The sequence below is a fragment of the Ahaetulla prasina genome, chromosome 1, assembly GCF_028640845.1.
Source record: "Ahaetulla prasina isolate Xishuangbanna chromosome 1, ASM2864084v1, whole genome shotgun sequence".
Lineage (NCBI taxonomy): Eukaryota > Metazoa > Chordata > Lepidosauria > Squamata > Colubridae > Ahaetulla > Ahaetulla prasina.
The window spans coordinates 292,033,631-292,060,721 of NC_080539.1; the positions used below are offsets into that span (position 1 = coordinate 292,033,631).

The 27,091-nt window shown below is 34.3% G+C and overlaps 1 protein-coding gene across 3 annotated transcripts in view; it reads left to right on the forward strand.

The window, feature by feature from the left end:
* TTC17 (tetratricopeptide repeat domain 17) overlaps window positions 1-27,091 on the forward strand; it is a 63,148-nt gene that overhangs the window by 2,653 nt on the left and 33,404 nt on the right. For 2 of the 3 annotated variants that reach the window (XM_058161699.1, XM_058161697.1), the window contains exons 2-16: window positions 8,528-8,617; window positions 9,297-9,466; window positions 9,757-9,868; window positions 11,958-12,089; window positions 12,615-12,724; window positions 13,798-13,942; window positions 14,221-14,360; window positions 14,723-14,883; window positions 15,874-15,986; window positions 17,339-17,485; window positions 17,886-18,001; window positions 18,383-18,557; window positions 19,539-19,616; window positions 22,237-22,461; window positions 23,904-24,090. In XM_058161699.1, coding sequence (XP_058017682.1) covers window positions 8,528-8,617; window positions 9,297-9,466; window positions 9,757-9,868; window positions 11,958-12,089; window positions 12,615-12,724; window positions 13,798-13,942; window positions 14,221-14,360; window positions 14,723-14,883; window positions 15,874-15,986; window positions 17,339-17,485; window positions 17,886-18,001; window positions 18,383-18,557; window positions 19,539-19,616; window positions 22,237-22,461; window positions 23,904-24,090 — 2,101 coding nt within the window. The remainder of the gene's footprint in view (window positions 1-8,527; window positions 8,618-9,296; window positions 9,467-9,756; window positions 9,869-11,957; window positions 12,090-12,614; window positions 12,725-13,797; window positions 13,943-14,220; window positions 14,361-14,722; window positions 14,884-15,873; window positions 15,987-17,338; window positions 17,486-17,885; window positions 18,002-18,382; window positions 18,558-19,538; window positions 19,617-22,236; window positions 22,462-23,903; window positions 24,091-27,091) is intronic. The other variant, XM_058161698.1, reaches the window with a different exon arrangement.

The following is a 27,091-nucleotide window of genomic DNA, read 5'->3' on the forward strand; positions in this document are numbered from 1 at the left end:
TTGAGTGCTTGCCAGCAGAAGGGACCATTATTGTCCAATGAAGTGCTCATAGCTAGGTTTTGCATTGTGGTGTTTATGGGCATTAATGGGTTTGTGTACATTTTGGAGGTTTATCACCTGTTCCCTATTCAGATGAATTTAATTTTAAATAAAATTTATAATTGTGCTACCAAGGATTCCCCTGTATAACCTTATTTATTTCCAGCAATACCCCTATAGGCATTAGAAGGCAATAACATTGATGGGTGGTAGCATTTCATTGTTTTCTTTGTAAAGTGTTCACATTCGAAGTTGAACTCAACTCCTAGTGACTATACATATATTTTCTTTACAATGATATAATGCTATTAATCTTTTCAAGAAAATTGGAGATATGAAGGAAACATTTCATGCAAAGATGGGCATGATAAAGGACCAAAATGGCAGGGACTTAACAGAGGCAGAAGAGATTAAGAAGAAGTGGCAAAATTGCACAGAAGAACTATACAAGAACAAACTTAACATCCCTGATAACCACAGTGGGGTGGTCACTGACCTCGAGCCAGACATCCTAGAATGTGAAGTCAAATGGGCCTTAGGAAGTCTGAGCAATGACAAAGCTAGTGGAGGTAACAGTATTCCAACTGAGCTATTCAAAATCTTGAAAGACAATGCAGTAAAATTTGCCAGCAAATTTGGAAAACTCAACAGTGGCCACAGGATTAGAAAAGGTCAGTTTACATTTCAATTACAAAGAAAGGCAATGCCAAAGAATGTTCAAACTACTGCACCATTGCACTAATTTCACATGCTAGCAAAGTTATGCTCAAAATCCTACAAGCTAGGCTCCTGCAGAATGTGGACTGAGAACTACCAGATGTACAGGCAGGATTTCGAAGAGGCCGAGTAACTAGAGTGCAAATTGCCAACATACACTAGATCATGGAGAAAGCTAGGGAGTTCCAGAAAAACATCTACTCCTGCTTCATTGACTATACTAAAGCCTTTGATTGTGTGGTTCACAACAAATTGTGGCAAGAGATGTTAAAGAGATGGGAGTACCAGACCATCTTATTTGTCTCTTGAGAAACCTGTATGTGGGTCAAGAAGCAACAGTGAGAACTGGACATTGATTGGTTCAAAATTGAGAAAGGAGTTTGGCAAGGCTGTATACTGTCGCCCTGCCTATTTAACTTATATGCAGAGCACATCATAAGAAAGGTGGGGCTAGATGAATCACAAGTTGGAATTAAGATTGCCGGGACAAATATCAACAATCTCGGATATGCAGATGATACCACTCTAATGGCAGAAAGCGAAAAGGAAGAGCCTCTTGATGCAGGTGAAGGAGGAGAGTGCAAAAGTTGGCTTGAAATTCAACATTAAGAAAACTAAGATCATGGCATCTGGCCCTCTCAGTTTCTGGCAAATAGATGGGAAAGAAATGGAAGTAGTGACGGATTTTATTTTCCTGTGCTCCAAGATCACTGCAGATGGGGACTGCAGCCAAGAAATTAAAAGACGCTTGCTCCTGTGGAGGAAAGCTATGGCAAATCTAGACAGCATACTAAAAAGCAGAGACATCACCCTGCCAACAAAAGTGTGTATAGTGAAGGCTATGGTTTTCCCAGTTGCAATGTATGGCTGTGAAAGTTGGACCATAAGGAAGGCTGAGCACCAAAGAATTGAGGCCTTTGAACTATGGTGCTGGAGAAGACACCTGCGAATTCCTTGGACTGCAAGGTGATCAAACCGGTCAGTCTTAGAGGAGATTAAACCTGACTGCTCTTTAGGAGGCCAGATCCTGAAGATGAAACTGAAATACTTTGGCCACCTAAGAGAAGGAAGGACTCACTGGAGAAGAGCCTAATGCTGGGAACTATTGAGAGCAAAAGAAGAAAGCGACCGCAGAGAATGAGGTGGCTGGATGGAGTCACTGAAGCAGTAGACATAAGCTTAAATGGATTCCAGAGGATGGTAAAGGACAGGAAGGCCTGGAGGAACGTTGTCCATGGGGTCACGATGGGTCGAACACGACTTCGCAACTAATAATAACAAATGCTATTATATTTTTATAGGATTTAATTTTTTTAAGTTCTTGATATCGATCTAATATTTTCTTATGATCTTCCATCCAAATAGTAACAGGTATCATCCTTTTTAGTTTTATCAAAGCCAGACAAGTTCATAGGGAACATTGTTACATTTAGTTTGTAAATGGACAGACTTTTCCCATTTCCTTTCAGCACCCAAAATATCTTTTGTATAAAATTAGAGATTTTTCATCTATCTGAACTAGGTGTTTTTCTTCTGTTGTTCCTTTTATGTTTTCCTTTTTTTAGACTTAACAAATCTTTGGTTATTGGTGTTCCTTTTTTTAAAAAAAAAATGTTTTCTTTACACTGCAATTTTTCTCAATATAATCTTTCTGTTGATTAGTGAACTAATTTCCAAAATTCTCAGCAAAGGTCATGATTGCTCATTAATTCTGAAACTCAAAAACTGGGATAGATGAAATCTATTTTATTATACTATATACAATAGGTAGCATGTGTAAACTTGGAAAGTGTAGTTACTTTTAAAATTCACGGTTAAATATAGGAAGCTAGAAGTTTAGTTTATATTCTGGTCACATCTTTCCTACTTGGTTATCAGTAACTCTCATCATTGTACTTACGTTTCCAAATTTGTTACCTTCCAGTGAAAAGAATTTTTGCTGACATTTTAAAGCACATAAGATAAAAGTATTCAACCATTTTTTTAGAAAATGTAAAATATGCAACAAATTCTATTAATTTTAACTTGAAAAATAATTAATTCAAACTGCAATCCATTAAAAAAAAAAACAAGACACTTCAGTATAATTGAAACTGGGGAGGATCCAATTTGGAAACTTACATGAAGATGGAAGAGAATATTCAAAAAGTTGTCTGTCAACCTGGATCTAAGCCAAAGATAATAAAAAGGGCCCAAAGTGGATACCCACAGCCCCAGAGAACATTGGGATGACTTTTCCTGACCACTCTGGACTGAAACTACAATGCTGTATAGCAATTTTAAATTGTAGCTCTTGAGAAATTTCAGTTCTTTAAGAACGCTGGTAAGGAAAAACATAACCATCAGTCTCCTCCATAATAAGTATAGTGTTGGCAGACTCTGTTGGCTTCAGGCTCTTAAGGCCAGCCCAGAGGGGTGGAGCTTTATTCTGTACTTGACCAGGAAGTATTAGGAGCAGAGGCTTGCTAGAGTTGAGGAAAAAGCTTATGAAACTTTTCTTCAGAGTTCATCTGGCTATCAGTCTACTTAAGCTGTTCCAAGAAGCATGGCTAAAATAGTTTATTGCAAACTTCAAAGGAACATATATGTTGGTGAAATAAGGTTGGCTTCCCTCAGGAGATGTTTTCAAGCAGCATTTGGTGATCAGATTGTATGCTGTCCTCGGAAGCAACTTCACAAGTCCTTTTTCCTGCATAGAGGGTTTTTGTTGTTTGTTTGTTTTTTAAGAATTACTTTTGATTTAGGAAGAACTAAGACTTTACGAAGTTTCGCTGAAACTTGTCTTGACCAAAATAGAAACATATTTCAACCTACTTCTTTAAAAAAAAACGTTCTCTTCTGAAATCTTTATCCTACAACAGAAGCAGCTATGAGGAACACACTCACACCACATTTATTTCTCCAGACAAGAGTCAGGAAATAGTTGTGAGAAAGAATATTTCCTCTTCAGTTTGCAAGACATTTATCCTGCTTGGCTTCTACAAGCCCAAGGGCCTTAAGTTTTATCTTTCTAAACTTATAGTCTCTGGGTTTCCATGAAAATAATGGGAGACGATATGAGATATGGTAAATGCATTCTATTTTTACTTGTCTATGAATATGGGATTGGTCAAATAGAGCAGGTGAATAGATGCCAGCTTTCTTGTCTTGGAAGACCTGAATTAGGCAATTCAAAAAATATGACTGGATGCTGCATATTTTTCTAAGATTAATTTTATCCTGTGTTTACTTTATATGAATAACTCAAGGTGACAACATATATAGTGGTGCTTCTTCCTATTACAGTCCCACAAGAACAAGCACCTGAGTGAGGTGACTCAGTCTTAGGCTTCCATGCCTAAGGTGGAAAAAGTGCTCACAGTTTCCTGTTTTCAGAAACATACTAATATGCTGAACGCAGAATGATATCGGGAAAGCAACAAAAAATATTATTTAACTATAGTTTGAATGACATGTTGGGAAAGCGACACTTGACTGTTTAGCATATTGATAAAGTTACGGTAAGGATTACCATTAAAATGTGTCCTTAAAGATATGCTAGGCATTCAGCAATTTATAGTTTTAATTAAGATTAGATATTTTCCAAAAACCTGTTAAAATTTCTTTAAACATAAAATTAGCAGGATGATCTTCAACAACACCCAAATTGTCTCTTATTACTTAGATTTATACTTGCGTCTTCTGATGGCCTTTTCCAGAATCACTACACTACAACAATCCTTATCCTGTAAACAGTTTTATTTAGGGAAGAAAGGGTTTTGTGCCCCATTTGGTATGATGCAGTTAAATTTTTTATTTGCTCTATTTTATAATGTTTTAATATTCAGTTAGGAATATGGTTGAATTGGACCTGCTGTGCTATTTTGAAAATACAAGTGATATGTATTAAATTATACACACCCTGACTTAGAAATAGCTACAGAAGTAGCAATAAGAAAATGAGCAGCCTTTAAAGCTGTGCAACTACTTTTTTCTTCGTCAAACATAAAAGTGATCTATAAGCTTCATTCAAACTTTAATTGAAATGGTTGAAGATCCAACAATATCAAATTCATTTTTATTACATTTTGTATGTGTGTATCTTTACCCAGAACATGTTAAGATTTAGGCCTTCGGACTATAATGTAACATCAGTAGAAGTCTTATTTATACTTGTGTTTTAACTGTTTTAAGTTTTTAAATGGTTGTATTATTTTATATTGCTTATTTGTTTTATCATACACTGTCAATAGATATGTGATATGGGCAACTATATAAATTTAACTAAATGCCAATGGTAAAGAAAAATATTATTAAAATTAATCCCAAATTCATTTTTAGGGTTGATCTGAACTTCTCAGAACACATGATTAAATAAGATATTACAAAAAGGGATGGGGTAGATGAGAGAAAGATTGACTGGTATGCAAATTTTAAATCATGAGTTTTTGGCAGTTCACTCACAAGGTGGATTTTATACTACAATCATTTTTTAAATGTTGCTTATGGACCCAATAATGAGTTATTCATATCTGCTGTGTTTAAACATAAAGTGGAGATGATTGGATTTCTACTATGCTGGGATAGGGAAATGAATCTAGTTTTCCTATTAAAATTGTACAAGTAATCTCAACTTTGTGTAAATTATAACACAATAATAATATTTCAATTTTAGTGAGAAATTAGCTGAATTCTCCCCATCTTACCTTGCTTCGAAAGTTACCTAAGAAGAAAATACTGATGTCACTGCTATGGTTTTGGTAGCTAATGATTCTGTTTTTATCTGGATTCTAAATGCCTTAAAAATAATATTGCAAAATATAGTTCTTTTGAAAAATAGGTATTGGCACAGGTTTTTGAATTTCAGTGAATATAGCATCCAACATCCATTGAAAGTTATCAACTGTACCTTAAGGCTAAGCTACTGCTATTTAATCCAACATTTTCTCTTTGGAAAAGAAATCATATTTTCTTACATGATTTATAATATGTAAATTGGATTGTAAGGATGATATGTATAAAATTCTGAAGGCTCAGTAAAATATTTAATACAAAATAAAATCTAGAAGAAGGTTATATGAAATTTATGCCTCTTTAATCTACAAATAAATAGATTTGAGAGTGACTGTTAGGTTAGCTGAAAGTGTGCTGATTAACTACTTGAAGCACAGACTAATTTCCTTCCCTAGTTCTCTGTGGAAATCTCCAGTTCCTTGTTTCATTGCTAAATTATTATTTTCTCATACTTTTCTCCCTCAGCTATACTATCTATCATGTTAAAGTAGTGGACTCTTGTTTCTTCATGTGAACAGTTTATAGTCATGAAATGCTTCCCGTTCTAAACATGCATCACCAAAAGATCTTTACACTGTTTCTTCAGGACCTTGGTCAGCTCACTTGTTAAAAAAGCAATAGGAAGGCACTGCACCTGAAGTTGTATTCCCTTGACTTAAGTTTAACCCATGTGGGTTGTTTGTTTGTTCCCAAACTGTTCTCATCTGTCTTTTGTCTTCAAAATAATTCTTTTTTTTTTCATTTTCTTTTCCTTGCTTCCTTTTAGGTTTCATTCCACTTCTGCATTCATCTGTTTATTGGCTTTTAATCTATTCATGTCATTGGTCCCTCATGTAAGAGATTTTAGAAAAATCTCTTGGGATGAAAACTTTTCTCCAGTTTTCCATCCTGTTGTGTAAAAACATTCTTCTGTCCCTGATGTGTTAATAGCTTGGCCAAAACACTGTTTCATAATTGTAAATGCAGAACTTGCAAAAATTTAGTGGTATTTAAAAAATCAGAAATTAGATGCCTCTGAAACTAGACTTTTTTCTGTCAAGTGTACCCATTAATTAATTTTTCCTGGGCATTTAATTTCTCACACAATTAAAGCTTTTGAATCCATTGTAGTTATTCTTTTTTATTTTTAATGGAACTTACTTCTGAGTATTTATAATAAAGGTTCATAATCTGCAGCCAAGGAGCTCCATTTTTGCAGCTCCCTGAGCACCTCTGGACTGGGTAGACCCAAAGTTCTGGCTTTGGGGAAGATATTAACCAGTAAATGGAAGCCAGAAACTCTGGAGAATTTTAAGTCACCTGTTTCATCTCTTAAAATTAAAAAAATATCTGACTTTTTTTTTCTATCTATAGTGCATTCAAATAAGAATTCAGCCCTTTTGTTAACATTTGAAGCTGTGTCTTCAGAGCCAAATGAGCTAGTTCAGTTTCATTTCTGAACAAATACTTTTGTTCCAGTCATTGACCAGAAACATAGACATTTTTGTGACAGATAGATTCCAGTTGATTATTGAACTATTAGTGTTGAATGTGGTACCTGAAGTATTACTGTGAAGAGAGGGGGTAGGGGGAGGAGGAAAAACTAGTGTAATCTAGCTTTAAAAGTGTTTTTAAATCTAATTTAGATGAGCCTCTCATTTGTTTGTGTTTTTCTTTTGTTATTGTCCATTGAATAGTGTTCTCTATTATGCAGTAGAATTTTCTTTTCTCTGCTTTTGAATAACAGGGGAGTTAGGGAAAAATTGATCATACCATAGTTTACATTATTTGAAATTTTTTCCTTCTTTCCAGAATATTCTCTAAAGATCTGCGAATATGAATTTTATTTTTTCTTTTGTCATGACTAGACAGTAGCACACTGTTGCAATATTAGCCACATGGAACCTTTGAGAGATTGCTTATGTGCAAAGATCAGCATAAGTAACTTTGGCTAATTTTATCATGTACAAAAGAAATAAGCAGAAACTTGTTTGACATCAAGGCTGCAGGATGTTTGCCTCTACATGGTGTGAAATGTATCAACACTTTTGTGATTAACCACAGGACATTCCTTTTCTGATAAGGTTCCTTTCACAAAGCTTCTTAGAAGTTTCTTCTACATACAACTATATGAGATTTATTAACATGCAGGGTCAGGATGTACAAGATGTATTTCTGTTTGCTACGTGTAGCTTGAATAGTGTAACTGTAGAACGCCTTAGACACGTTTGGGAGTGATGTCCTTGTAGCCTGTGTAGGCTGCCATGCAGCTGTACCACGTGGGCAGAAGCAGAGAACAAAGAGCCACCTCATAGCAAGACTTCCTCCCAAAATCATAGGCTTATAGATGTGCTTGCAGTCACGTATTCACATGTTGATTATATGCTAATATGTAACCTCCCCTGCTTACCTTTTGTAACCACTCATTTTTACCTAAACACAATAAAAGGGGGCTCTGGAATTTGCTCTGGGCTTTTTTCATCCCAGACATTCTCTAAGCTCTCATCCCGAGAAGTCCATGAGTCTGTCGTTCATCAGCAGCCTTCATGAGAAGCCCACCAGATGATTCAACAGCACATGTCAGTTACCATTTTGCATTTTATTTGTTCAGTTGTTATTTTTTCTAGTTTGTAACAATGGCAAAGATACAAGAAGTAGGAATGCGTGTTTCCTAGTTTCAAAATCTTAACCCGATATAGTTTAAATTGCAATTCTTCGTTAGATCCAGTATTATGCTTAATACCAATTTTCTAACTAGGAATGTAAAATGTGTCAAAATTGAATACCCCATATCTTTTTCAGCCAAAAGGAACCATACTTAAACTTAAATTTAAGCTTAAATAACTAAGATGTGAAGTCCAAATCCAACAAATAAATAGTCTTTGATACAGATCCATGAGTGTTCGTCATTCTGAAGATACGACAGTGTGATTTACTAGGATAGTAAATTCAGAAGCATGCAAGAAAGTCAGTTTGAAGGAAGAAATCATAACGATGGTTATTTTGGACTGTTTTGCAGGTTGACTCACCAATGAATCTGAAACATCCTCATGATTTAGTAATATTAATGAGACAAGAAACAACTGTTAACTACCTCAAAGAGCTGGAGGTGAGATTGGTGTAATGATTTTATTACCAAAATCAACTTTTTGGCAGACAAAAGTAGAAAACAATAATTTTCTTTGTCAATATGAATTTGTAGTCTTAAACATATTGAGTATGGAAGTTTTAGCCTCAGTTCTAAATTTTTAGTAGTGTACATTTACTACTATGTTACTTTGGTCATCCAAGCTGATACATGTCCTTCTTTGAGAGTTTAACTGAACTCTTTGGACTATAGTTGTATAATAAGTTACAAAAGGGTGGTGGTTGACTTTTACACTTAAGGTTCTTCCTTGTGCCAATGTACCAAATAAGTAGAAAGTTATTTTTAAAAAAACAATAAGCCAATTCAATTGCTGGTTTTTGATCGTATAGTTTAGGTGCAAAATATCTTAATTTTCAGCAGAATTATCTCTGACAATTTTTAAAAAAAATAATAATAATAAAGTGATCTTAAGACTTAATAGTTCCATTTTAACTCTTATAATCCTAACAGTTCCCAACCGCAAAAAATAGGCAGGTAAGTTTCAAACCATTAACTACTAGTAATATCACTGTGCATGAGATTAAGGAACAAGAGCTAATTGCCATGTCACTTTCATAGAAACATAAATGAGCATGTATTTTTGTGATATTTGTATTTTGAACAATGCATTTCATTTTATTTTGGCTTTTGTTTTTTATAGAAACAATTAGTAGCTCAGAAGATCCATATAGAGGAGAATGAAGACAGAGATACAGGATTGGAACAAAGGCATAATAAAGAAGATCCTGATTGTATTAAAGCAAAGGTGCCCTTGGGGGATTTGGATCTTTATGATGGCACATATATCACCTTAGAGAGCAAAGACATCAGGTACTAAGAGAGCTAATTGTACAAAAAAAATAGAAAAACTGTAATTTTAGAAAGGAAGCGGATATCATAGCAATTCCTAGCTGGTAACAAGCTGCTTGGATAATTGGTTATTATGTTAATTACAGCTGTTTTGGGAGGTGGAAGAATGAACAGTGAAGTGATATAGAAAAATAGGTTTTAGTAGAGTTATTTTTGGCAATATTCCTACATTGCTTTTCCTAATTAGTAATTTGTAATTTATTTCATTGCACCAAAACTCTGTAATTTATTTATTTATTCTTATGCTTTAGTCCTGAAGATTATATAGACACAAAGTCTCCTTTACCTCTAGACCTAGAAGAACCAGAATGTACTAAAATTTTAGATCTACCATACAGCATTCATGCATTTCAGCATTTACGAGTAAGTAATTGGTTATATTAGTATTTTAAATACTGCAGACCGAAAACTTTACAGTGGTGTTATTAGCACAGTAAAAGAGAATTCAGAAATAGCAACTGTTTTGATGACACAGATCTTTAATTCTGTTTAATTTTTTAAACAACTATACCTATTTTTTTGTACTGTGTTGTTTTCAATCTCAACTTGGTATTTATACGCTTATAAAGAGTCCTGTGCATAAACACAGTTAACATGATATCTTTCCGAATTATTGGCAAAGAAATCATAATTTGGTGTGGACAACTATAGATTTTCTAGTTGTGACTGTCATATTATGTCCACTTAAACTAGTTAAGCTCAGTGGATCTTATTTCTGAGTAGACATGCACTGCACCTATCATTTGAAAGATTTGTAAATTACATTTCAGATCAGTTCACCCCTACCAAGGCAACTAATTTTCAAGCATAATACAAATAATTACCCCATAAACTCTTATTTTTAAGCAGCAACATAAAAAGCTCCAAAGATCCAACATATTAAACCAATGCAGACTGTAATGTAAATATATTTAAAATGCTTTTAAAGTTACCCTATAAAACCATGTATTGTTTATCAAGTTGTAGCACTAATGGTTGCACCTGGGTACTTTTCATAATATTTTTGAGAAGTGTTACAAATGATCATTTAAAGCAGCTATAGCTTGAACTGGGAACATTCACTCAGCAACTGAAATTGTGACAGCTCTAAACAAATGATGGTTACAACTGGTCCTCGGATACCAACCATTGCAGCATCCCTGCAATCACATGATCGCGATCGGAGCTCTTGGCAACTGGTTCACTTTTACAATTTGTTGTAGTGCCACATGATCACCCTTTTTGACATTCCCTGCCAGTTTCTCATATATAGTCCACGATAGGGAAGACGGCAAGTTGCTGGGTAAATCTCTTCCACCTGAATACCTTTTCCAACCCCTCTGCACTCACATTGTGGTGGCTAGTCATGCATCCCTGCATACTCTTTCTGACCTGCACTGTGCCTCTTGTACACTCTGTTGCAGACCCTCATCTCCACTATACGTTCTCCCATGCAGTGCCTCTTTCACACCTTCTTGTGCACTCTCCTGTGTACCATCCACAACTCTTTCCTGCACCTCCTCACTTCCATCCCAACCCAGGAGTAGCAGCTTATCTGCCTGCCAGCCTGAGGCCTGGAACTTCCTGCTATCTGACTTTTTATTGTGGAAAATCATCAGGAAGTCACCTGACTTAATGACCATAGGATTCATTTAACAATATTTTTTTAAGTATTTTGCTACTGCCTTCTTAGGCCTAAGAAAGAGAGATCAGTCTAAGGTCACCTAGCTGGCTTTCAGGACTAAGACAGTACTAGAATTTAGGTTTCCATGTTAATTCAGAACTTTAAACACTGGAATAAATTTGCTATCCAAATCATAATAGTTACCTTTTCAAAATGACTATATTTTTATTAGAGTACAGGAAGGTAAACTAAATATGGTGAAGCAATAACCAATTTCTGTTGAATGGCATTAATTGGTTTATTGGGTTTTTTTATAAAGAATGTTCACCTATATTATCATGATGTCACACATCCATATAATTCTTACTTTATTAATCAGAATTGCTCACCTCAAAATGAAACCTATTAAACTTGAGAAATATTATATATGCACATAGGGCCATAGGGCAGCATGGTGGCTCAGGGGATAAGAAGCTGGGCTTGTCAGCTGGAAAGCCGACAGCCTGGGTTCAAAACCCAAGTGCCACATGACAGGGTAAGCTCCTGTCCTCATCCCAGCTCCTACCAAACTAGCAGCTTGAAAATATGCAAATGCAAATAAATAAATAGGTACCTCTACAGTGGGAAGGTGACAGCGCTCTGTGATGTCATGCTAGCCACATGACCACAGAAATTTCTTCGGACAGCATTAGCTCAATGGCCTTGAAACGGAGATGAGCACCATCCCCTAAAATTGGCAACGATCAATTATGCCATAAAGTCATTAGGTTTAAGGGGTGGATTGTTTTTTCGGAAAGTCACATCATCTTAAGAATTCAAATGCTAATTACTTTTCCTCTTTTCATCTAGGGTATTCAAGAAAGAGTTAATCTTTCTGCACCCTTGTTACCTAAAGAAGATCCTGTATTAAATTACCTATCAAGACGATTAGGAAGAAGTATAGAAGAGATAGGACATCGTATATATGAAGGTCTCTTGAAGGTATTAATACAGTCATGACTTTGGTGTCCTGTCTAAATCAGCATCATCTAGATGCAGCTTTTCAAGCTTGGGGAGCCTGGGGCCTGATTCATTTTTCCATGACCCTAAATGCCCCTTTTGACCATGACTGTTGAAAACTGATAGTACAATTTCTCATCATTTTGAAATGGGAAATTTATGACGAGAATGGAATAACTGTTATAACAAGTCATATCCCAGTTATAAAATAAGTCCTCCTATAAAGCCTAACATGTATTTTGTATGTGATATAACTCCCTCCAGTTTGCAGTTTTCATTCTCACAAAGTGCCGCTTCCAAAAATTTCCTTACTCTTTAAAAGGCCTGATGCAGTACATACATACAACAGTATGATATCTAAAAAGTATTGGGGGGAAAATAACTCCCAACAAAGTTATAGTCGCATACACAAAAATTATAAACATGGAATGATGTTTAAAATCTGCTTGGGCCCATATTTAGCTAAAAGAACATCATTTCTTTCTATGTTTATTATTCCTTTTACAGAATTCATCTTCTTGGGTGTTATACAATATGGCTTCCTTCTATTGGAGAATAAAGAATGACCCATATCAAGTAGTAGAATGTGCAATGCGAGCTCTCCATTTTTCTACAAGGTAAGATATATATGGGGAAGTGATAGATAGGCTTCACTGGGAACGTAACATATATGCAAATTAAGTTAATTGTGGTTTTCATATCACTTAGGATTGATAGGAAATGCAGTTATATGGGCTCTCATGCAGTAACTTATTATTACTAGGCCTCAGTATGATTTACTTTCTGAAATACAATATGAATGAGGAAACTGGGAATTTCAGGGCTAATGGGCTAATTATATATACTATTACTGTTTGCCCTTGCTCACTTTCAGTTGGAGGAAAATATCAAGATCTGGAAGAAATGTGTAATATAAATTGATCAATGAATAAATACAACATTTAGTACATTTAAGTAGTATTACTTCTTGTATGTAATATATTGGCTCAATGTAATACATTGTATGTAATACAATACAATAATATTCTTGTATGTAATATATTGGCTCAATCATTTCTTTTTAGCTACTTCTGATGTACTGTAATGCTATCAGTTACTTTGAACTAAAATATTAAATATAAATTATATGCCATGATACTTTCACAAGATGCTCTTTCTCATACTACTCAAAGTGATGTCTTTCAGTGTAGCTGAAAGTGCAGTCCTACTAACTATAAAGTGTTTTCTAGGCTAGAATGTAAATGAACGTAATTATAATTTACTTTACTCTGCCAGTAGGGTAATTTTTTAATTAGTTATTATTATAACTCAGATATAGATATACAAACATACACAGATTCATTCATACTTAAATTTTCATTCTGCTATTAATTGGAAGTGTTAGCTATATTGTTGCCTTCTTAGCATTAGGTTAAACTAGAAGTCCTATCTACAAAATTCTTCAATCCATGTACTTAAAGTTACTCTTTGGATAGTAAACTAGATACAATTTGCAATTTGAAATAAATCCTTCATATTGGGTTGGACCACCAGTTTATCAAGCCCTGTGTATAGTTAACATCAGTTTGAATGAAATGCATTTCTCCATAGTTTCAGACTACTTATTTCTGTTTTATATATTAGAAATCTATTAGCTATTTAGAAAAAATAAAAGCAATAATCATTATTATTTGTCTCTTTTCTCTTTCAGGCATAATAAAGATGTTGCATTGATAAATCTGGCGAATGTATTACACAGAGCTCATTTCTCTGCTGATGCAGCTATTGTAGTCCATGCTGCTCTGGATTACAGTGATATCTTCACCAGCTATTATACTTTAGGAAACATATATGCAGTAAATAAGACCTTAATTTCAGTTCTCCTGAATAATAATATTGCATTATTTTATTCTGTTACAAATTATTCTGTCTTAAGCTAGTAGATCATTTATATCCTCTTAGGGAAGGGGAATAGAAAATTCACTAAACTAATAATACAGGAACCATATATTTATCTCCAATACAGTCACATGATGAAATTAGTAATTAAGATAGTTGAAATTTCATAACTGATCTGTCTATGATAACTTTTATTTCAGCTGACAAACCTTTTTCCTTCTCAATCTTTTTTCAGATGCTTGGGGAATACAACCACTCAGTTTTATGTTATGATCATGCTTTACAGGCCAAGCCAGGGTTTGAGCAAGCAATTAAAAGGAAGCATGCTGTCCTATGCCAGCAAAAGCTTGAGCAGAAACTTGAAGCTCAACATAGGTAGGCCTTTCTTTGTTCTATAGTCATCAGAGGAAAACTCATGGGTTTCTGCACTTACATCATATTTAACTATTCTTGTTTCAGTTGTATATTGTGATTTAAAATATGATTAAAATAATATATAACCTTATTTTTTTAAAAAAATAATTTAAAATTCATTCTTGTTTGATTCTTGGTTTCTTTCCCTTTTAACATTTTTTGCAGTAATAATAATAAAATTAATTAAAAATGGAAAAGTAATATATGATTGGGTCTATAATGACAAACTAAAATAATACATCAAAATTAGTACCAAAGTTCATTGGTACTAATGGTACTTCATTAAAGCAAGCTGAATGGAATTTTATCTGATGTTTTTCAAGATCGCTTCAGCGAACATTAAACGAATTAAAGGAATATCAGAAGCAACATGACCATTACTTGAGGCAGCAGGAAATCTTAGAAAAGCACAAACTAATTCAGGAAGAGCAGATCCTGAGGAATATTATCCATGAAACACAGATGGCAAAAGAGGCACAATTAGGTATCTGTTTATATAGCAAAAGTTCTTAAAGAAACATGGAAACTATTGTCTAAAGAATTCCATTCTGTTTCAGGAAAACCAAGGTTTCTGTATTCAAATACACATTGAGTAAAGTACTTTCCAGATAAATGTTAGCATGATTTTAAAAATTGCTTATTGTTAAGTTCAGGTTTATTTTATCAAAGTCAGCATTACTTTATGGATAAACATTTGTAGAAATGTGAAGGCTTTCAGAATCTCCTTTCAAGCATCAAGTATTCTTCCCAGAAAGCCACCTTCAAGGCTGACTCATAACACACCTCTATTTGCAGTTTAACAACAGAAACGAAGGGCGGGGGGGGAAGAGAATGCTTGGAATGTATTGGGAGATGAGGAATCTATGTGAGCTGTATGCAGCCTGAGAAGATCCTGATATTTCAAGGCCATGCGATGGGAACCTTCCAAAGGCGCAGACTGTTTTCCCAAAATAAAAAGAATGTGTTGGATTGCTCGACAATGGACAATGAGTGGCCCACATGGGGAAAAGGGGAAATTAAATATGCTGTTTTTTGTATGAAAACCTCACAGCTAGTTTTGCTGCTTCTGTGCCTGTATGAATATATCAGTAAAGTTATACACTTAGTAAAATAATTTCCCAGGAGTTTCTTTTGCTACATATGCCAAACGGACAGTTGACAGCCACCTTGTGAGGTCATGGGAGTATTTGTAGCAATTCCCTAAATTGTGAATTTCCTTCTGAAATAGGTAACTACATTGTACAAAAGGCAGAGGTATGCACATCTCTCTAAAGTCATATCTGTAAACTTGCAAAATGGGAGCTCTCTGAATTATTTAAAGCCTTCCAGAGAAACCTAAACTATGCTGCAGATGTTTGTCCTGTAGCTCATTATAGCATGATAATGCTATAATGAGCTACATTATAATTTAGAAACAGATATTTCTAAATATTCTGTCTGTCCATCTGTCTATGCGTGTTTTTATATCTTGCAGGAAACCATCAGATTTGTCGATTGGGCAATCAGCAGCACAGCTTGCATTGCCAGTGGGACCAACCAGTCCGTTATCACCGTGGTGACATGTTTGAAAATGTTGAATATGTTGAGGTCTGTCTACACTGAATTTGTATTTGTGACCCATGATTTGTAAAGGTGAACAAAAGTCATCATGAGATGCCTAAAAAAAAGTTACCAGTGGCAAGGGTTTTAAACAAAATTTAGGAATGCTGATGTCTTTTCTAATTCTCAGTTCTTTATGCCCAAATGAAGCATATTGATCATTCCCTTTGGAGCCAGTGGCTTTTTCAGAGTCTTCTGACATTAACTTCCTCTTTCCACAAAAAATATATTGCCACATGTCTTTAACTCATGGAAAAATGGAGATTGTTCAGTACCATGACATGAAGATAGGCGGTTTTCTTTCTATGACACTACCTTTCGTGAAGCTTAAGTAAAGAACAGGTGCCAAGCTAAAATCAGTTCACCTATTTTATTATTAGATTTTTATCTCTCCCCTATGTTTATTACTTTATAAGTAACCCAAGGTAGCAAACATCCATAATACTCCTTCCTTCTCTTTTTTCCCCCCACAACATTTTTAGTTCTGGAAAAGAAAAATAAAATATAGCACACCCCTTGCCTCTTGATTTTATAGATACTTCTCAATCTGAGGCCTTCCATAAATTTCCATCTATTCACCACTCCTTCCTACCAACCCATTTTTGAAATACAGAAATTGAATACTATTAATATTTATTGAATATTGCCTTAAAACAACTAAATAGAAAAATCACTTTTAATAAAACAGTTCTGTCTTACAGTTAAAAATCATTATTCTCCTATACTTATCAATGTCCTATTTAATGTTAAATTTAATTATTTCAACCCAAAATTATGGATTGGGGAGTTGTATATCGCTCAGATTTTATTGTGATGCCCTATAGTTCCTTTAAGTAAGTAAGTAATAAATAAATTCCCTATTCTTTAATGTTATCGATTGCCTAGAATAGTTTCTTTTTTAGCACTTTAACATTTTAGATTAGATTAGAATTCTTTATTGGCTAAGTGTGATTGGACACAATAGGAATTTGTCTTTGGTGCATATGCTCTCAGTGTACATAAAAAGAAAAGATACATTCGTTAAGAATCATAAGGTACAACATTTAATGATAGTCATAGGGTACAAATAAGCAGTCAAATCATACTAGGAAACAATATAAATTGTAAGGATTTTTTTTAGCACTTTATCTGCCTCTCTTTCTTAGGGCTTCAGAAGCAAATTCTGTGCCTGATTGAAGTAAGAAGTGTTGGAGAAGGTTATCTGCTTAGTTTAGATGTTTTGTGAATGTTCCAGAATTTCCAAGCAAAATTAGGTCTAGTTAAATTATTTTTGTAAGAACGTTTTTTAAAAATGTCCTTGAGGTGTCAGTTCTATCCTTCATTCTCATTCCTGTTTGCAGTTTGGTGGTGATTCTTCAATTGCTACAATGGCATCTGTGAATTCTGAACTTCAAGTCAACAGCAGTGACTTCAGCCATTCCTTGGAGCCCTCCCCTTGGGTTCATTCTGTATTCTCATTATGGGGTTTGGAAGCTGATGATTATAGGGTAAATGATACAACAGCAATGTTACTTTTCTTCTGGCCTGGACATTGTGAAAACTTTTTAAAATATATACAGTATTTAGTACATAATACAATAGTAAGATTTCAGTTAGTCTGGCTTTCCTTTCCAGTTCAGATATTTTAAATTTGCTATAATGTAAATAAGAATAAAATGATAGCCACAATGGTGCCCAGAGCTTCATAAATTGCTGCTTCATTTTTGAAAAGCATTAGCCTGCTAGGAACAGGATCAGACTAGATTAATTGGAATCATTGTCATTGGCCACATTTAAGTGGAAAATTTTGCTCCCTGTTTTATTATATCATATTCTAAAAGATTTACCTAACATCAAATAAGTGATGGTTAACAAAATTATGCTATGGGGGTTTTTTTCTTTGTTTAGGATAAGCAGAATATTATGTGGCCTAAAAGATCAGATTGTGTAGAATCTTATCCAGCTATCCCTTCCCCAGAGGAATTGCCAACTTATATCCTGCATCCAGAAAACAGGGATCAAAGGTAAAAATAATGCATTTTAATCTTTCTTTGTTGTACTTGAAGCAGTTTATAATGCATCGTTTAAAACATCTTAATGTAATCATAAAAATATAAACACACTAAATTGCTATAAAGCACAAACTGCACTATAAAATAAACTTTTGAAATTATGAATCTTCATCAATTATAAAACTGCTGTCTTAATAATTACAGATTTTATGATCTTTTTCAATTTGCCATTAATTATGTGACCTCATGGGAGAGGTCAAACTGCTCTCTTGACTATTTGTAATTAAAAGTTCTGCCTCTGCTAGTTTCCCCACGTGGATTTAGCTATGCTGTCTGGGATTATTACTCTGCAGTCTGAATCATGTGGTTATTCTTCTGTGTTTTGATTGTTAGAATTCATTCATTACTTGGCAATCCAGGAGAAGATCTCACACAGACAGAATTTAATGAGCCAGATTGTTCTTCCATTACTGATATCCCCAACAGTGACTCTGTGTATTTCTGGATCAAAGAGCTAAACAGCCATCTAGATCTAACAGAAAAGATTCCAGATGATTATGCAAAGCAAGTAAGTTTACTGATTGTGAACATGTTTTAGTTTGTTAGTATCCACATTGTTCATGTTTTATAAATAGATACTCCACAGTAAATCTCCCCATATAAAAATCAAATTTAGAAATAGTGGAACTATTAAAAAAAGGAAACTATTACAAGATTTATGTTGTACAAGTTGATAATAAAGAATAATCTGCATTATAATTCTCTGTTGTTTTCACTGTGATTTTGTACACTTGGCATTTTTCAACTGCTGCATGAAACATGCAACTATTGAAACATATCCCATATGTAAAAAGATCATAATAAACTATGAACCAATGGTAATTTACACTTTGTATTACTATAAAGTATAATGTTTTAAACTTTGATGATGGTTAAGAGATTGACTGGGAACAATGAAAGCCTTCATTTGAAACACCTTTACTCAACCTTAATACTATGCTGCCATCACCCACCAACCAGTGATCGTAGTCTCCTAATATTAAAATACTTTACATGATATAATTATCATTTCATCTTCTGCCTGTCTATTCACCATGAGAAATAGATGTAACTAAAGTTTTGGGGGAGAATAAGGCATGGAATAAATGTTGTATTGGTCATGAGAGAAGGGTATACATACATACATACATACATACATACATATATTGTGCAATATTAGATTTCTACCCCGTTTTAATTGATGTTTCTACAACCATATGTAATATATAGCTAAGGCAAAAAAACAATATCAAAAAAGAGATCCATGTAACCATAGCACAGTCTCTGCCATACTGCCAGACCTCAGGACCAGCAACAAAACTATTCCTTTAAGTCCATGTGAAAGGCTGACGGAGTCAAGATCAATATAATCTCTGGAGGAATAATGTTCCAAAGAGCTGGCACCACAGCATTTAAGATTTTCAATTAGTCCTGTAATTTATATAAAATCTTATTTTTTTTCTTCAATAAAAGTTTTTATATTTTCTGTTTAAAACAATTTTTTATGCAGATCTTATATTCTCGTGTCAACAATCAGTCAGTTACACAGCAACAAATAGGATCACTCATCTATCATGCCATTTTAAAGGTGAGTTCCATTCTCTATAAGAAAGCCTTTGAGTTTGTTTTTTTGATGGTGTGATTTATTGCTATGTAAAGTTCCTTATAAAAGCAGTACAGAATGTTGATTACTAACTTAGTAGTAATTGCAAGAATGTTTATGCAAAACAATTAATACTACTTTTATGTTCTGAACTTCAAGAATTCAGAGTGTACTTCTGCTTAACATTTTCCTTGCCTTCTAGGCTTTTCCAGCTCTGTTTTTACATCTGTTTCAAGTAAGGGCCATAATGTATATGGGTCTAGGACTTCCCTACATAGGGGAGCTTCCACCACCACCCTTTCCATCTCCTAACAAGCACCTGAGGCTGTTTAGCCTTGTCCTAGTAAACTATTTCCCTTTTCTGGGAATCTTCCTCTGCAGCCCCCCCCCGCCTCCGCCCCCCCCCCCCCGGTCTTTTGTGGCTGCATCCCTCCCCCTCTGAACTGCAACCCCCGCTCTACTCCAAAGCATTGAGCCCCTGCACCAATTGGCTGGCTTCGAACTGTCCTGTGCGCCCAAAAGCCCAGCACGAACTGTACTGCGACGAATGGGCCGCAGCGAAGGGACTGGGACAGAGGGGCCATGGCTCAAAGTGCTGAGGCATAGTAACACGGAGGCAAAACACTGGTGGAGAAACAGGCACCGCCAAAAGGTTGAGGCAAAAAGTCCCATTCAAAATGCATACAATGCTCCAGGTTCTGATGTATGATAGATTTATGGGGGCAGTTTTATTTTAGTTTGTTTCTATCCCCTGCATGGAATATACAGCCACTACATACTGAACTGTTGTCTTCATACAATATGTATGTGACATTAAAGAACTTTCTCCATCAGAGCAAATTTTGCACTAATATGCATATATTTACATTTACTTAAATTGAACCTTATTTATTGTTTAATGAATTTTCATCCAATTTAAAAAGATTCTGAATCACAATCACCTCAGATTTTCATACACTGCTATCATTTTCAAACTTATTTAGTTATTAGTGATTCCTACATTACCTGAACAAGTTAAAAAGCATAATCCAAGCATAGATCCTAAAGAGCACTATTCCTGATTTCCACTTTTAACCAGTTAATAATTCATAAAATAACAGTCCTATTATTCTATAACTGCCAAATTTGCTGAAAAGCCTTTGATGAAAACTTCATCAGATATGTTTTAAAAATGCAGCTGTATTGTGTCAACAGATTAGGCTTCATCCACATGCCTGGTGATACATTCCAAAACTTCAAAGTTTGTTCAGGTTTTATAAATACCTATAAAAATACTGTACAGTTATATGCAGTGTAATTAAAGGTAAAATAATATTAAACAGTTGAGGAATGACTATGCCTGGCCATATAAGGTATTAGAATAAGTAAGGCATAACAGAATGGGTTTTTTTATTTATATGCTCCTCCATTTTATGAACTCTAATCTTGACTCTTAAAAATTATAAAATAATAAATCCTAAAGGAATATATGTACATAGATACTTTTATCGTTTTAATGTGAGCTATTTGATTAAAAAATACTGACTTAAGTGATTATAAAGTTACAGCTGGATTTATTCAGTTATTCAATTTATACTCTGCCTTTTTTACTTAACCGAGCATTCAAAATGACTGATAATTAATTGGATTTGCATGCACTGCTTCATAGTAAAACAGGTTTTTTTTTTATTCATATAAGTCAATCAAAACTGAGGGAGATTGTCATAGTACTTTCAAACCAGAAGTCAGGGATGCTGTACTAGTAGATTCCTGCACTGAGCAGGAAGCTGGAGTAAATAATTTGCGAAGTCACTGCCACTATTACTTCTGGATTCTTAAAGATTACAAAGATTTTGGGTTATGACCATGACAGTAACTTTCATTGGCATGATGGAGACCCTTGCTTCAAAAATATTGGGCTGGCAAAAAATTAAATGTTATTATACTTAATTTACCATTAAAATAATTAAAATTAAGTGTAACTAATATGATATTAAAATGACAATTTAATAACGGGACGATTGTAGAAGCTGGAATCAAGACATTCAGGTGCTACATGTAGCTCTAGAGTCCCATCACTACCTTTATAGGTGATAGGAGAAAAGGTTATTTTTGCTTTCTCACCTCACTAGGAGAGTTTTTCAAAAATGCAAAGAAAAGAAACTGAATGTGGAAAAAAGGTTTACTCTCATCTGAGAAATGCAAGTCATACTGTTCCACTCAATTCTAGGTTTGACCTGTTTTACAAATAAGGTTTTTTAAAAATCCAGCTTGTTTACAGTTCATTATTGTAGAATTAAACATATCTCCCTTCCTAGTCTTTACATTAGGTTTTGCCATTTTTCATGTTATATTAATAAATGCTACTTTTAATGTAAGGAAAATCCAGAACATATTGCTTTAGTCTCACTCTGGAAAGCAAGGAAAAGCCCCATTCCTTCCAATAAAGGACTTTTGATTGTATATGCAACTTGTTTTTTTAAGCATGACATTTTGTTAATTAATGGAAATACTTTAGACCTGTATTTGCAGCTAGATTGACAAAGGGTAAACACTGCAACTAACCAGAATGAAATTAATAAGGGGAATATTTCCTCTTTTTTTCTTTTTTTTCATCGACGTTTAGGCAAGGGAACCCTTATGGCTGGTACTCAGTGAGGCCAGCCTTTATTGGCGTGCACTTGGAAATGGTACCTTTGCCTTCACCTGTTTACGAAAAGCATTTAACTTGACCCCTCATGAATATCAAGATATCCCTTTAGTCAACCTTGCAAACCTTCTCATTCATTATGGGCTTCACCTAGATGCCAGCAAGCTTCTCCACAAAGCTTTAGCCATCAATGATTCTGAGGTAAGTGATTTTTCTCAGAGAAGAAAAGCAAGATTTCTTGTCTCCACTTTTGCTCTTTCATAAGAGTTTCAAATGGAAATGTAGAAGTGCTCCTTTTATTCAAACTTTGAAAAGCGGGTTTTTGTACTACAGATAACCCCCTCCCTTCCGGGTACGACCGTTCATTTAGCAAATTTTCACATGAATGAATTTACATCCAGAAAGAGTATTTACATTAGAAACTTAAAAAGAGGCCTCTGTAGCCAGGTGACTTGGATTCAGTCACTGCTGCTGGGGCAGCCATTTTTAATTCTGTGGCTTCCCTTTGCCATTCGGAGTTACAACATGCAATTTCCTAAAGCTGGCAGGTTTTTTTTTCCCCTGGTCATATGGCCAAACAAGATCCGATGATTTTGCAGCCGGTGCCGAGTTTGCTTTTGGTTTTTTGAGCTTAGCAGGGGCAAGGGTGTTTTTTTTTAAAGCGACTCAAGCCAAGAGTTCTGTAAATTCCCCACCCCACACCCCGTGTAGCTACCTGGAAACATTTGAGCTGACTAGCAACTAGTGGTTCTTTTTTAAAAAGCAATTTGCAAGCGGAGAGCTCTGAGAGCCTGCTTGGAGGCAATTTAGTTCCTGAGCTAAAGGCTGCACCAGAAACAGCTAATGGGCTGGCAACAGTGGGGAAAGCCTATCCATTCAGCTAAGGATGGCAGTGATCAATTAACAATTTGTAGGGAATAGTAATTTAGATCTTCATTCATTTAACAACCCATTTGATTCAATTAACAGATTTGATTTTAAAAATGTGTAAAATTGAGTCTGATTCATTTGATGAATTTTTTGACTTAAGACCCTTTTGGACAGGCTCCATTAGGGGGTACCTTGAAAACCACCTGTATTTTGTACTAGGAAATGAATGTTTGTATGACTGTTTCTTCTTATCTAGTGTAAACCAGAGAAACTATGAAAAATAAACTTTAAATACATAACATGAAAGTAGCTATTTTCTAATTTTGGCCTTTTTCCTCAACCAGAAGGTTTCGGATTCCCTGGAAGGATTAGAATTAAAGATGGTTTATAAGCTGTACTTAGGATCCAAGAAATATATTTAACAACTAGATGGATAACCTCATTGTAGTACAGAGAATCTGTTTGTTTCCTTGTCATCCTATTAGTTTGCCAATATTTTTAGTCTTCATTTGAAATTAAAGTTGTGTTAATGTAAGAATATATATAGCCTAAATTATTTTGTTTAAAAAAAGAATGCCCAAAAAAGTAATTACTGTAAAAATTCCAGTTCTTTTTATCGCTTAGCAGTAGAAGAGTTTTTAAAATATTGTGGGGGAGGGGGGTCCCTGAATCTCTTGGAAAAGTTAAAGCTATAGAATTAGAATATGCAAGTGAAATTCTTGCCTTTTCTCCCATGTTTCTGTATTGAGAAAAGTTTGTTTTTCTCCTTTTAGCCTCTGACCTTTTTGAGCTTAGGAAATGCCTATTTGGCTCTGAAGAATGTCAGTGGGGCTTTACAGGTTTTCAGAAATGCTCTAGATATTGCCACCAAATGTCTTGAGTGTGAGAGGAACCTGAAGCTGATCCGTTGTTTGCAGTTCTATCCATTTCTATACAACATCACGTCTTCCAGCTGCAGTGGTAAGCTACTATTGAAAATATTCCCAAATTAATATCCTAACAGTGTAATGCTCAGTCACTATGTTTTCCTAGTGTTTCTCAACCTTAGCAAGTTTAAAATGTGTGGACTTCAATTCCCAGAATTCCCCAGATAGAATGACTGAAAGGAGAAATTCTGGGCTTTGAAATCCACTCATCATAAAATCAATAAGGTTAATAAATACAGCATTAAGCAGAGCAATAACTCCTGCATATTTGTTTTTTCCATTTAAGTTTCATTAAGAATAATTGTTTCTCTCTTTTTTTCACCTTGGCTACTTTGAATTTCAGTATCTCTGCACATTTTCTGCTTAGATCATGCTAGATATTAACCAGACACTCTCTCCAGAACTTTGCCTCTATTTAGGACTGTTAATAATGTTTTCATTATTAATGAAGTCGGTTGTCATATTTTTGATAAGTACTGAACTTAAAATCTGACCATCTAAGAATCTGGGTTTAAAACTGAAAAGTTTCAGGATTGAAGGAGCAGGACAAGAACTTCTTTGCATATGCAGTTACTTATTCTTTTCCAGTTGTATCCTACTTCCATTCTCCATTAAGTATCTACTTCCTTTCTTATTACTTTAAATGTTATCAAAATATTTCCAGTTCTTGGAGTAAAAACAGAAAATATACATAACACTACAATACATCATATGGATATTTACAGCTTATGGTTCTTAAACCCTAATATTTCATCCATTTCCTGATTTCCCCTATTTAAAATGTGAAGTGGCAGTTTTGGCTAAAGAACTCTGCAGTTAAAATTTGCATTACTATTAGGATATGTGCCTTTTTTTATGCTAGATTTCTTGTATATTTTGGAAGCAATAGCCTATTATATTTTAATCACATACTAAAACAAAATCTGGGGATGATAAGAACTATGCCATTTCTTTTTTTTTAAGCTGTTTTCATTTGTAAGATTCTTAACAGCGGGACAGCGGGACATAAATGCTTCTAATAGGAGCATTGCCAATTTTGTACTGATTTGTTTTCAAGCGGATTATACTTCTGACTTTTATTAATAATTTTGTCCTCATAAATATTCAAGAACTAACTGTAGTTAATTCTATTGATCTATTGATTCTATAGATCAATAATTGATCTATAACTGTAGATAAATAATCAAGTAGGTTTTACATTTAGAAGCTTGGGTAATATATGTTTTTCCCCCTGTTGCTTTTCATATGCTCTATGACTGCAGGGGCAGTAACTTCATGCTGGGGTCAGGCATCCTTTCAGTCCCGTCATAATTTTGAACAGTAATTTAACTGGTTGTAAGTCAAGGACTACCTATATTCAAAAAATTATCTCTCACTGCAGAATAAATATTATGATACTTTAAAGCAAATAATGCTTTAAATTAAAGAAAATATACATAGTGAGTTTTGCCATAAAGAATATCCTGTATTATTCATAAGGCACTGAATAATAACTAAAAGTATGAAATATTAATACTACTGTTGGAGAAGTATATTTTTCCCTCTGTTTCACTGTGGCAGCAAAATATGTCCTAGGATCATAGTTAACCTAATAATGATTTCTAGTTTCCCTTTTCAGTATTTAAAATAGCATATATGATTTATTAGGATACTATAATGCTACATTCCAGATAAAATTATATTACAGTGAAATGAACAGAACAAGTTATAATTACTATCTTATGTCACATTGGTTTTAGTTGGAGTAAAGCATGACTAAAAAATTGTAACCCGTTATAAAAATTGTTTTATGAAAGAGTAAAATAATTCATTAATTAACTTTACTTTTACTATAAAATAATAAAGTAAATTGGCCTTTGCTTTTGTTGCTTATTTTAATGATCAGTAACCAGAATTCATTTGTATAAAGAATTTACTACCTATATTTATTTAGGAAGTCAGAAATGAATAATTATTCCTACAGTTGATTTTTGCAGAATAATAAATTATGGTGAGAAAAAAAATAATATGAAATAAGGTTTTAAAACTACAGTTTAGATTACAAAAGTTTGCCAACTTTAAGCTGTCACCATTCAGTATTTGTTCTCCTCTATCTTTTAAAGGACATTGGGTTATTTTTGAGGCATTAATTGAAATTCAGGCCATAACACTACTTCTTATTCTGTTCTATATGTAGCTTCAACATAACCTGAGAAGCCTTGCAAATAGCATTTCATAGCCTTTCTTATCTGCTGCTGATGTTCATAATTTAAATTTAGAAAGCCATCATTCATGTTGGGCCTCATTTTCAGATAATGTTGAGAACATACTATGATCTCTGTCCACGTCACAAAAAGAAAAATCCTGTTATATCCAATGATGCAAGAAGAAAGATAGGTGCAACTAATTAGGTTGCCAACTTAACTATTACTAATGGTCAAAAGGATGTTTTTAAAGAGATTATGATAGTTATCCATCCTAATACATTCTTAGAGGAGCAGAGAAAAGGTTTGTGGTCATATACTCCATTTGTGCTCTATTGTATTTAACTTTTTTTTCATGGTTTATTTATGATACAGCTTAAATTACATTTATGAAATATAAGGTGTAATGTCTAGGAATCGCCCTTATGCAATGATTAGATGTTGAGTTTTTGTGTATGTTCCTGCTATTGCTTTGATATAATTCAAAAGAAATATTTCATAACTAAAAAATAAAAAGTATCAGGAGACGTGCAATTGCTCTGCTAAAATTGTGGATAAAACTAAATTGGAGAGGGATGGAACAGTAAAGTAGAGGAAGATGTAATCCCACCATGCAAACAGAAGACCAGTCATGTAAAGTTGGGGGGCACACTTTAAATCTCTGCTGAAAACATTGTGAATCAGTGTTTATTAGTGCACCTGCTTACTGGCATAAATGTGGCAATTTCTGTGGAATATAGAAGAGTTGAGCTTGGCTTATAAAACAAACTGAAATGGAAGATTTATCTATTATACTATCTAAGCCCAAATTCTAAGATAAGTTCTAATAACAAAATCCATGTAAGGAAGGAT